The sequence below is a fragment of the Triticum urartu genome, chromosome 6 (genome assembly GCF_003073215.2).
Source record: "Triticum urartu cultivar G1812 chromosome 6, Tu2.1, whole genome shotgun sequence".
Classification (NCBI taxonomy): Eukaryota; Viridiplantae; Streptophyta; class Magnoliopsida; order Poales; family Poaceae; genus Triticum; species Triticum urartu.
In genome coordinates this window covers 424,676,075-424,689,024 of record NC_053027.1, presented here as the reverse complement: position 1 = coordinate 424,689,024, position 12,950 = coordinate 424,676,075, and the positions used below count along the sequence as shown (strand labels likewise).

Here is a 12,950-nt window from a genome sequence, read left to right as displayed (position 1 = left end):
AATTCTGCTGAAAACAGCGTCAGTCCGGGTTAGTTTCATTCAAATCATGCGAGTTAGAGTAAAAAACAAGGGAAAAAATGTTTGGAAAAGTAGATATGTTGGAGACGTATCACACAGCAGTGGTTACTTCATCTCCAGACAGATCCCAGTGCCTCTGGTAAAAGTGAACTGGAAATCCATTAGGCCCAGGCACCTTTGTCGGGAACATCTGGAAGAGAGCGACTTTCACCTCTTCTCGTGTGTATGGTGCACACAAGATTGAATTCATCTCTGGAGTTACCTTGGAAGGTACATGGTTCGTCACCTCTTCTATGTCATGCACCCCTTCGGTGGTATATAGGCTTTCATAAAACTCTTGGACCATGGCCTTTAGCTGCATTGGATCATCAACCTGCACCCCCAAGGCATTTGAGAGGACTTTAATCATGTTCTTTCTACGCCTGAGACTAGCCCTCATATGGAAAAATCCGATATTCCTGTCCCCTGCTGTTAGCCACTCTATCATGGCCCTCTGTCTCCACATTACCTCCTCGCGGTGGTACAATTCTACCAGGTTCTCATTCAGTTTCAGCCCCCGATGGCTAGGTCTGTCACGCAACGGGTCATCCCTCAACTGTTCCAGTTCTAGCTTGATGCGCTTGATCTCCTTTCTGACACTGCCGAAAGTATTAAAGTTCCACCAGTCTAAGTCTTGAGATAGTGCAGCCAACTTCTGCTTCAAGGACTCAATATTATTCGCCGGGTTTTCCGAGCTCCACATGGTTGTTATGGTCTCTCTCCAGGACTCATGTGTTTCCCACAATGTTTCATACTTGAAGCTTCTTTTTGGTACACCTTGGCGCTGTCCGACCTGAGTAAGCAGCAATATTGGGCCATGGTCAGATGTAGCTGCTGATAGATGTGTCACTTCTGCCATTGGGAACCTGGTCATCCAATCTGCACTTGCTAGAGCCCGATCCAGTCGCACCCGAGTATAAGTTCCTCCGGTGACTCCAAAACCTCCCATGATAGCCAACATCCATAAGCATGCAATCATCAACAGCGTCTCTAAAGCCTTGTATCTGTGTATTACTTCGGTAGCAACTCCTTGGTGTTCTTCCGGACTTAGCACCTCATTAAAATCTCCTATCATAGTCATGGCAGGGTGCTCAAACTGCACATACCTCTCATGAGGTCCCATGTTTGGTGCCTCAACTGTGTCTGAGCGTCCCCATAAAAATAGGACAGCCTCCACGGATCGATGCCTGTTTCAGTTATCTTAGCATCAATATGGTACATCGAGTCACCCAAAATTTCAACGTCCAATGTATTATTCCAGAAAATTCCAATGCCTCCACTTCTACCACTACTATTAATTGCATAAGCTCTATCATAACCAAGAGTACTAGCTAGCGCTTCTACACGTGCACCACTTATTTGGGTTTCGACAATACATAGCACGGTAGGGGCAAATTTCCTCGCGAGATCGCGAAGCTCTCAAACTGTCGCGGCTTTGCCCATACCGCGGCAGTTCCAACAGAGGGCACTCATTGTGCTTGGCGGTGCTCCTCCTGGGAGCCCGCCAAATTTGGTTTTGTGACGCTTGAGCTACTGCCCTTGCTTTCCTTGCCATCAGTGCGCGATCTCTTCTGATCCCTCTTCGGGGGAGGGCTAACCGGGTTACCAACGTGAGGAACCAATGCTAGCTGATTCTTGGGGTCCAAAACATCCACTGGATCAGACTTCTTTCTATTGGCCTCTTCCATCTCCACATCCAGTGATGATGAATTCATGTTTTCCTCACCACCAACCAGCCCCTTGCTCATGTTTCCCTCTGAACGCCCACCAGCATGAGCCGTTCGTCCTCCTCTCCGTCCACTGCGGCGGCCTCGGCCTCCACCTGGGCCTTCCCCTATGCGCATTGCCCATGATGCACGGAGGTCCTTGAAATACAAAGCATACGGGGGATGAACACCATCCCCATGCTCCTTATACATGTGCCCTAGATGGCCACAGACAGCGCACCAGTCCGGCAGCTTCTCATAACAAACTCTGTATATCTGGAGCTTGGAGTTCCTAATCATTGACACAACGTTTTTCAGAGGTTTGTGGACGTCTATCCTCACCCATATTCTGAAGAAGTTGCCGGCAAAGTTATGCGATTGGTTTTCTTTTACTCACATATTTTATTTTAAATGTGTTGGCCTCACTGGGCCGCGGTTGGGCCATCCTGCAGCCCATGCAACGCTGGCTCGTCTAGCTTGAGCGGATCGAATCGGGGACGAGGCATACGGGCGGCGGGGTTTGAATCCAGTGACGGTTCCGGCGATCGCGCCGCCCTTAGCCCTTGTCGCCTAACACCAGCCCCTGCTTCGGCGAGCCAGCCACTGCTCCGCTGCTCCGGCGACCTAGCGTCTGGGCACTGGCGAGCCAGCGATGGGGCTCCGGCGAGGTCGAGGCAGCAGGGCTTTTGAGTGATTACATTTACAACAAAGGTGTTTTCTGCAAAAAAATATGGCAGGTTGGCTCCTGACACACGGGTCCCGGTGGTTAGATACACCGTCAATACGCGTTTATACGTGGCTTAGACTGTTTTGTGACACTTAGGCTGTATGATGGTACTGATATTCAAAAAAGATGACTAATAGTACTGATCCCTTACAACGTGTCGAAACGTGGTAGTTCATTGCAATTAACTCGGGCGGGGCATGTCGCGGTAGGTCACCTCCAGGCTCGTGCCGGGCTCGAAGCACTCGTCGCGAATGGGGCTCCATGATGCGATGCGGAGATTGGGTCCTGCTTTTTTTTTGAGGGTATTGAGTCCTGCTACTCCCTCCATTCCACAATGTAGTGCTTCCTCTATCTCCGTGCTTTAATTTTGACAGTAAATTTAACTAGCAAGACCGATTGCGGTGGGAGCAAAAATTATATCAGTGAATTCGTATTCGAAAGAAGTTTTCAATTATATAATTTTTTCTCCCGCCGCAGTTGGTCTCGTTGGTTAAATTTATGATTAAAGTTGGACCTCGGAAAGCGCGGGCGCACTATATTTTGGAATGGATGGAGTACTATATATATATATACACGTACGTCAAACTTACGTACATGCGTGTACGACATGGCATACTGGCAGGACACGTGTCCACCTAATGTGATCGCAGCACCTAATTAGAGACCAGATCATGTACACATGACACTCGTATTCCAATTAAACTGTGGAAACACGTTAGATCCGTAGCAGATGTATGAGCATGTTTACTACACCAAAGCTTCGTATTTAAAAAAAAAACAAAGCTTCGCACGTATATTTGTCAATCTGTGCCATTGCCCAACTCATGGACGTAGGGCACACAAACACCGGATAACCAACGCCCTTCACGTCCTATATATACTATACAACGTAGCCGCACACAACAGGCCAGGCCAAGAAGAAGAGGGAAGCCAAGCCCGCCCGGAGAAGCCAACAGCGCGCGCCATGGCGGCAGCTCGAGACGACGACATCGACGGCGGCGGCGGGTGCGATCCGCGTAAGTGTCTCGGGGACGCCTGGCCGGCCATCCTCGGCGCCCTGACGGCGCTGGTGATCATAACGCCCATCCTTCACTGGTTGTACGCGGGCTCCGAGGACTCGGCCAAGATCCCGGAGTACACCGTCGCCGTCGCCGCCTTCTCGGGCCTCGACCCCGACGTCGACCTCGCGCGCGCCACGCTCGACCCCGCCTTCGACCTCACCTTCCGCATCATGGAGCCGCGCAAGTACAGCGCCGAGTGCGTGGACCGCGGCACCACGGCGTCAGTCTCCTACCGCCGCGTCGTGCTAGCGAGCGGGCCCGTGCCAGAGTTCTGCGCGAGGAAGGAGAACGTCACGGAGGTGGGGTCCGTGATGGCGTGGGGCAACGCCGTGCCCGTGCCGCGGTTCGCGCGGGAGCGGCTCGCCGAGGAGCTCCGGCGAGGGAACGCCACGGTGGACGTGGCCCTGCTGGGGCCGGCGGCGCCGAGGCAACTGCAGAAGGTGGTCGAGTGCACGGCCGTCTTGGGCCGCGGCGAGGCCTCGCCGACGTGCAAGGTCACGTCCCAGTATCCGATCTCGCCCGAGCCCGAGTACCCGCTCGGGCCACGGCCGGCGAGGAAGCTTCTTGAGTCATGGAGCGACTATAGATCACTACTCCTAGTTAGCTAGGGTTTTGTGTTAGCTTAGACTCAATTTTTTCACACTAGCCCTACGAGATTTTGCTTCTTGTTATAGTAGTATTTTGTTTAGGCCTTATACGTGTGATCTTTGCATTCACATTGTGTGATTTTTCGAACGCGTGCTTGTGCAACAATTTCAACAAACCTACCCTACACCACAACAATTTGAACGTGCCCCAGTCGTCCATGCACAAAATATTTAGACCGGAGCAATTGAACAAAAAGCACACCAGCAGATAAGCTTGCGACGCGCCTTAAGGCGACGAAGCAGAGCATCATCAGAGACCAACAAACAGTTCATCATCAGAGACCAACAAACAGTTCACCGAAACGCGAAATTGGATCCATAGAACTGCATCGCATTGCACCCCCAACAACTCAAAATTTCCAAGGTTCCATCACACCAGACGAGACCAGATCATCTTATCTACATTACCAAATACCTAACGAAAATTGTTCACCGATAAAGCAACTTAGTGACAACCTAGCCTACCCTAGACCACACCCACTTCCCCTTGAAGCCATTATACCAATCTCCAGCCCCCCTTCTACTTACTCCCCAACCCTTATTCCTTGACACCACAGGAGTATACCCCCCACAATGTATTTACCACCGTGAGCCCTCCATCACCTTCTCCAGTATACCACCCCCACAACATATATACCTCCAAGCCCGCCCCACCCCCACCTTCTCCGGTATACCACCACCACCACGACTCAAACCAGAAAAACAAAAGACGGATACTAAACTACTACATTTCGACCTACCAAGCGTTATTTCTTCACCATCATCCGTGTGCTTGCTTCACGGGATGATGGCGTGCTGCTACCTTCTACCTTGGCTGAGGTTTCTGGATGAATGACCTTGTTGGTACGATGATCTGTGGCCTTGGGATCTGAGGCGAAGGGCACTGGTTCTGCGAGCGCTGCAGCATCTGAACCATGGATGGTGTTTGATACGAGTAAACAAGTGAACTGCTGTCCGTGGAGTCACCGCGTGTCGTGGCTCTCTGCCAAGAATGCGAGCTGAGCCCCGACAGCACGTATGCCCTTCCTGAAGCCTCGTAGCGTTGCCGGCTAGCCATCCTCTCCTGCATCTCCCTCAGCTCCGCATCAAGAGCCATGCATAAACGGTCCCCATTCCGGCTTGAAAAGGACTCTGACAACACCCTTCGGCACTCCTCAAGAATAGCCACTGCCTCAGAAAGAACACCTCTCTCAGCAGCAGCCCTTGCAGCCTCAATAGAATCCGCGGCACGGACTCGGTTCCTCTCACGATCAACCTCCATGCAAACAAGTTCAGGTGTGCGTGATCTCGGCCTCAGGATCATCACCTCGTCACCTTGGATCTTGATACACTCATTTGTCACTGGATCTCTGTAGGAAAAGGCAACCTTCAAGAGTATGGTCTGTTCACGGGATTGCGGGAAGCTCACAGACAGCAAAAAGTCCCTCTCCTCGTCAGCATAAAGATGTCCAACATCAATTGAACCATTTCGCCCATCTCCAGCCACCTTACTCAAGTAGCTGCCAGATTTGATGGAGCGAAGCTGAACACCAGTATGCACACACTGCACAGTTAAGCGCATATCCTGAACAACAACACTAAGAAGACCACCAATGCACTGAGCAAATGCATCCTGAATCACACCCTCGTCCTCAATGAAGGAAAATGTACCACCAGAGACCTCGGCAATTGAGTGCAAAGCATCTGAATCATGATCTGCTCCAAAACCAAACCCATGGACAGGTACTATGCCTACAGCTTGGTTTAGAATGGAAGATGGAACAAGGGACCTATAATCAGGACGGGTTCCCCTAACATTTGAGGAAATATTATAGGTATCTTGACCATCTGATAACAGAGTAATACTGCATACTGGATTCTTATAACTGCGATCCTCAATAACCTTAGCAGCTTTCTTCAACGCATCAGCAATATTTGTGCCGCCACCAGCACCAAGTGAGTTAACAGCCTGCAGGGCCTGCTGTCGGCCAGAGTGTGACATGCGTCGGAGATGGAACAACCTTTTGGCAGTAGACGAGAAAGCAATGACTGAAAGGCGATCAGATGGACCAAGGTGTTGAATAACAAAACCCATTGCTCGCTTCAACAGCGCCAACTTGGTTCCTGCCATACTGCCGCTAACATCAAGCAAGGTAACAAGATCAACAGGGGCACGAGATGTCGGATACCCAACTGAGGTTGCATTAACCGGTCTGCTTGTGATCTGCTCTGGGTTAGCACAGGGGGCCTTCAGATGGATCAGAACAGCGAAATCATCTTGAGATGATGACTGTGGAATGGCCGAGAACTCTGAATATGTCTTCATTTCCACAGTTTTACTGGAACTAACATCACAATTGTCAGCAGCCTCCATCAGCTGCAAAGGTTCATCATCATTGAACTCTACTGGCTCAGAAGTATGCAAGGTGGGTACTTCTCGCTGCCGGGTTGGAACTTGACGGAGGAGAGCCATGTAAGCATCTTGTTGGGGTAATCGAGCTTGGTTCACATTCAACCCACTTCTTCCACGAGGAACAATAGAAGATAGCGAGCGATTAAATGGTATCTCTTTCCACTTTGCTCGGCAAACTGGGCATACATAATTCCCATGTTTTACACTGGAGGAGATGCAGTGAAAATGGAACATGTGAGAACATTCAGCAGTGAAGAGGGCTTGCCCATGACCTGGCTTCATGGAATCAAAACATATCGCGCACGTTTTCTGTTGGAAAAGAAACAAAACATGTATTAATTTAATTGTATGTCATCAGAATTTATCCCTTAGCAGCAGTTAAACAAAAGAAACACAGGAAATGTTTAATAATGATGGACATAATCTCAGAAAAAAGGATCGCTTTGAAACATTTATAGCAAATACACCAAAACATACCATTTTGAGAAACTGATGTCAAAGTTACAAAATCAACACCATCCGTTTTTAAATCCAACCAATGTTTGACAATATTGCATAGTTGAAATGTCAATTTGACAAGCCCTTATAAAATACTTTATATCATTTGGCAACCCAACACCCCAACAACACTTATCAAGTCCAATTCAAAAGCCAGCAGGACACTCACACCTAAGATGCCCTATATAAGTTGCTGACTATATTTATGGATTCCAGCACACATAGTTATTGTGTCAGGCACTCTAGCTAAGCAGACATGTCAGGTTAAAGAGTTAATTTGTACAAGCAATGAGCTGATAATTAAGCACTATAAATGGTACTCCCTCCGTCCCATAATGTAAGACGCTTTCTGTCCCATAATGTAAGACTAGTGTCAGAAAACGTCTCACATTATGGGACGTCTTACATTATGGGACAGAAAACGTCTTACATTATGGGACGGAGGGAGTAGGAAACATTTATCCTAAAGCTTCCAAATCTAAAAGCAGCTTACAAAGGTACTCCTGGTTCAGCATGCAGTCGGATTTCATTCAACTAATATTAGGATGGTTTTCCATGTTTTTATTAGGATGATGGGGCTGTTATCAAGAAACTACCTTCATTAACGAGCCTATTCTAATGAATGAATGGTCTTGCCAAAAACCACCAAATCTTTTGAAAGGTATTTATTTCAGAAAGTTGACCACATGAAAACGAAAGCTCATCTCAATCAACTTGTAGATTCATAGATGTGTCTCAACCTCATGCATGCATTTGACACATTTATTCAAGGCCACTCTGCATGCTATATCCTCCCACCCACCCTCTAGTTAGGTGGTCTCAACCGTGTCCAATTTATAATTATCACCAGTGTACCAACACTATAATTATAATTTTAATATTTTATAAAAAAAATAGTGGAATAGACAAAGGATGGTACTATTTCTTTAATGATTTTTTAATAGTACTAATGCAGAAAACCAATTAGAAGTAAAAAAACATATTGCCGATACATAACAAAGGTCAAAGGATAACAATTAGGGACTTATTTTAGGAGTTTGACAAAACCATGATCAAATTCAACTGCCCTCCAGTGCTTGCTGGATGTATCTATTTATCAGCACTGCTGTATAGATTCCAACTAATATTGGTTTGACCAAAGCATAAAACTGGACAACTTTAGACCAATACCTACCACAAATGTCAGAGTCAACACAAAATTGCTGATAACAATCCATATATCACTATGCTAAAGCCTAAAGTAGCTCCTGGTTGTCTTTATCGGGGACTGCCGACACCGCAAAAACCAGTGGAATCAGCATTTCTGTCATTGTGGTTTTCCAGCTGGACAGTTTGGCAACTCTTAAACAAGTTAGGAAGACATTAGTTCAGGCATCACACTATTTCACAAGTAGAAACCTACCTTCACACACAAAAATGAATTTCTTGGCAGAGATTTGAAACATTGCAGATTTAGCGTTTGCATCACAATAAATAATGAATCTAGTGTTTATTCTCTCAAATATTTTGCATTTATTTCTGAGTTCTGACCAAGCAAGCAAAATAAGCACCGTCAAAGCTAACACCATGAAGATAAATGTCAACCCTTTTAAGAGATCCTTCTCCCAGAGAAAATACTGAGGAGATCCTAGTGAAGTTGCTGGTCAATTCTTTCGCTTTTCCATGCACAATATTTCACAAAGTCAGACATACTACTAGTAAACAATAAAGTGTGAACCCGTCGATAAAGGCATCAACGAATCGTCGTCACCACACGAAAACATTAGCTGTTATGTAAGAAAAATTCAGATCCTGGACCATTCAAAGTAATCACGTGCTTGCCATGACAACTAGCGATAGAGGATATTATAAATATAAAAGTGCCAATAACATCTAAGGCAAGGCTGGCCATTCAGGGACTGCCGACACCACAAAAACGAGTGGAATCAGTATTTCTGTCATTGTGGTTTTCCAGCTGTACAGTTTGGCAACTCTTAAACAAGTTAGGAAGACATTAGTTCAGGCATCAGACTATGTCACAAGTAGAGGCCCTACCTTCACACATAAAAATGAATTTCTTGGCAGAGACTTGAAAACATTGCAGATTTAGCGTTTGCATCACAATAAATAATGAATCTAGTGTTTATTCTCTCAAATATTTTGTATTTATTTCTGAGTTCTGACCAAGCCAAGCAAAATGAGAACCGTCAAGCACCATGAAGATAAAAATGTCAACCCTTCTAGGAGATCCTTCTCCCAAAGAAGATATTGAGGAGATCCTAGTGAAGTTGCCGGTCAATTCTCCACGCTTCCGTGCACAATATCTCACAAAGTCAGACATACTACTAGTAAACAATAAAGTGTGAACCCATCGATAAAGGCATCAACGAATCGTCGTCACCACACGAAAAAAATAGCGATTAATGTAAGAAAAAAATCAGATCCTGGACCATTCAAAGTAATCACGTGGTTGCCATGACAAACTAGTAATACAAGATAATAAATAATTATAAAAGTGCCAATAAAATCTAGTGCAAGGCTGGCCATTCAGCGTCCCTGGTAATGGATAACAGCTCAAGTTGGAAGGGTTCGCCTTTAGCAAATTAAGAAACGTGATGGTAAGATGATACACGTGACCATGTGGATATTGTTGACCACAGAGGCCAACTTTCCCTTTCGGGCAGGAACAAGTGGAGACAACTGATTGAAATGAAGCTTACGTTAAGCTACATGTATCCCACGGAAAAAGAGCAAGTGGAATTGACCATCGTCGATACCAAAGCGCCTTGGAGGATAGGCACACAAAACTAAAATCTGATCGACATATGACTAGGAAACAAATTGGGCATTTTTGCACTTTGTTAGAAATCTACCTATATGTACTGAAGAAGATGGGAAACAAAATAGCATCATTTTGTCAATGACATGCGCAAACAAAACTGGGATATTCCCTTGGAATAATGTTAAAAGGGGGTAGTTTGACAAAATCATCAAATATGCAAATAAAACTTTTATGTGAAAATCTGCGGACTCGTGTTCCCTCGGGGACAGGAGGAAACAGCATTAGAAACAAAATGGAAATGGCATATCCAAATTAGTACAGGTGGAGCTCGAGACAAAACATGATACTCCTGATTAAAAAAGTCAGATGCATACAAAACTGTTGCTAGACTCAAAGCAAGATAAACCAAAACGGAACTGCCATCACTTCAACCAAGATTTGCCGGCAAGAAGAACCACATCAGGACCTAAATCTTTCACTGATGAAGCCACATTACTCCAACCAGCACCTGGACTCAACCACTGGTAGGGGAAGCCTCTGGTGTCCGCAGCATTTCACATCTAGCGTAGCGTACAGTAGTACTGCAGTAGTATGTCCGGGTAGCCCGCACGCAAACCAAGGACAAATCTTAACGCAATGGCCGGGAGAGAAGGTAGATGCGGGGGGAAAGGGCTCCTCACCTTGGAGGACTTGGCTCCCGACTTGGACCTGCGGAGCAGCGCGCCGGCTGCCTCCGCCTGCGCCGGCGTATTGGGCGCGGACGCGTGCGCCAACGCCGCCAGCGCCGCCGAGTCCTGGGAGAAGGCGTCGGACGCGCGGCGCTCGCTGGCGCAGTCGTCCCGGTCGCCGGCGACGGCGGGGAGGTGCGCGCAGAAGCCAATGCCCATCGCCCTCTTGGCCTTCCTCCACATCCCCTCCATGAGCGGCGGCACTCGACAGATTCGCGTCCACGGAACTCACACAGAACGCTTCTTCCTCCCTCTGACCTGACCTGCTTGCCGGCACTACTAGGACGAGGGGAAGGGTGCGAGGGACGGGCGGTGGTTTTGAAGGGAGGAGGGAGCCGCCATTGGAGAGCGCGGCGGGCGGTGGAGTGCGTGCTGCTTTTGGTTTGACCTCTGCGGCGAGAGAGACAGGCGACAGACAGACAGCCAGGCAGGCAGCAGGCAAGCGGCGCACAGGAGGAGGATAGTGGAGAGGGGAGGCGTTTTGACTATGGTGGGAGAAACGAGAAACTGGCGGAGCGGATTGCGGTGCGGCCAAGCCTTGTGGTTGTGGCTGGTTTTGGGCGGGTTCGGTCGCCGGTTGGTGGGCGCCATAAATCGCAGCGGAACTTGCTGTTGCTGCTGTGGGCGGCAATCCATCCCATCCCATCCCACCCAGACCTGAGCTCCAAGGACGAAATGTCAAATCTCACTAGTAGTACTGGTAGCACCCGTGGTGTATGCACACACGTCAGACGAATTGTCTCGTATTGAGTTGAGTATTTCTCCATTTCAAAGTTGATGTAATCCTGCACTGGTATATTTTTGACCGAACCATGCCGGAAATCAGGACTGAGTTTGTAGACTTTGTATGTTCTTACTTATTACTTGTGGTGAACTGCGACCATCTCCTTTGTCAAACCAGCCAGTGGTTTACAGGATAAGTTCATTGAGAAACAATTCTACAACCACATACTGCTGAAACTAAAATGTGCTAAGGATTGAATTGTATTTTGTGATACATGCCCGAGAATATACATTTTGTGAGGATATGCCCACGATGTTGTACGTTGTGACTTGTGAGAAACTAGATGTGCTAAGCTCTAATAAAAATCGAAAATGTTAACGCCCACACGTGTGGGCGTTTGCACATCGCCCACACGCCTCCATCACCACTCATTTTGCCACGTATGAATAGATGACATCAGCAGGATTTTTTTTGATTTTCGGCTTAAAAATGTTGTATCTCCTAAATAAAAAAGCGAACTAAAAATCCATTTTCACCATTAAATCCGCCTTGACGAGATCTTCAAAACTAGACCCCATGTTGATATGTTTCGACGAATTATTATTTTTTTGCCCAGAAGTTGCCATGATATTTACACTGCAGTTGCCATAGGGCTTAAACTAAAGTTGCCATGTGGCAATTTTAGTTTGTAGATCATGGCAATTTTAGTATTTTGATGATGGCAACTCCAGTACTTTGACCATGAAAATTATTTTTTGTATGAACCATGGCAATTTTACATGCATGTATCATGGCAATTTTAGTTTATGGTTCATGGCAAGTCTAGTTTCTTAATTCCCCGTTTTATAAATGTCAAATTTTACTTTTAAATGTAGAAGAAAATAGCTGAAACATATCATGGCAATTTCAGTGTAAACATCATGGCAATTCATATGCAATAGACATGACAACTTTTAATCCAAAAAACAATTTATCAAAACATATCAACATGGGATCTAGTTTCGAAGATCTCATCACGAGTGATTTAATGCTGAAAACGGATCTTTAATCGGATTTTTCGTTTAAGAGATAAAACATTTTAAAAACTGAAAATCCAAAAAAATTCCTACATGCATGCATACGATGACGTGGCAATCTGTTTGCATTAGAGACATGCGGTGCGTCTCCCTTCCTGCCACACGTGTGGCAGTTAGCGGCGTCCATAAAAATAGGGTTTGTATGAGTATGACATGTTTACATCTCTTCTATATGAGATTACATGGTTATGATCATACTAAGTACTAGATGATGCCTTGCGCGTTGCTTCAGGGACCTTGTTAAAACATGTGCGTGAATAGATGCTAAAATACTAAAACCATTGAAAAACAAAATTTAAGAATGTTCTCGGGAAGCCTGGCTCTTAGGATATATTTTGAAAGAAGTATACGAAGCGGTCACAAAATGTTGTATAACACAACAAAATCTATTGGATAGAGGTCAAACGGCGCCGTTTTTAACAAAAGTGTGTGATATGATCTACATATATTTGCTCCGAGTGTCCAAAGTACAAATATGTGTAGACCGCGCTAAAAATGTGTAACATGACAGTCTATGTTGCGCATAACAATTAGTGAAACAAATCCATGCATGATTGCTGAGGTGGCATGGTT

At 46.3% G+C, this 12,950-nt stretch overlaps 1 protein-coding gene across 1 annotated transcript; it reads right to left on the bottom strand.

Moving 5' to 3' along the window:
* Positions 1 to 4,491: 4,491 nt before the first annotated feature.
* LOC125513929 (E3 ubiquitin-protein ligase WAV3-like) lies at positions 4,492 to 11,137 on the bottom strand. Its single transcript, XM_048679141.1, has 2 exons — positions 10,530 to 11,137; positions 4,492 to 6,899 (listed from the first exon to the last, which is right to left on the bottom strand). The coding sequence occupies exons 1-2, from the start codon at positions 10,767 to 10,769 to the stop codon at positions 5,004 to 5,006; spliced, it is 2,136 nt and encodes a 711-aa protein (XP_048535098.1). The 5' UTR covers positions 10,770 to 11,137; the 3' UTR covers positions 4,492 to 5,003.
* Between the last annotated feature and the right edge of the window lie 1,813 nt (positions 11,138 to 12,950).

Coding starts and splice junctions, on each gene's coding strand:
- LOC125513929 (XM_048679141.1), bottom strand. CDS start 10,769: ATGGAGGGGATGTGGAGGAAGGCCAAGAGGGCGATGGGCATTGGCTTC. Junction 6,900..10,529: donor CGGGAGCCAAGTCCTCCAAG/GTGAGGAGCCCT, acceptor CTTTTCCAACAG/AAAACGTGCGCGATATGTTT.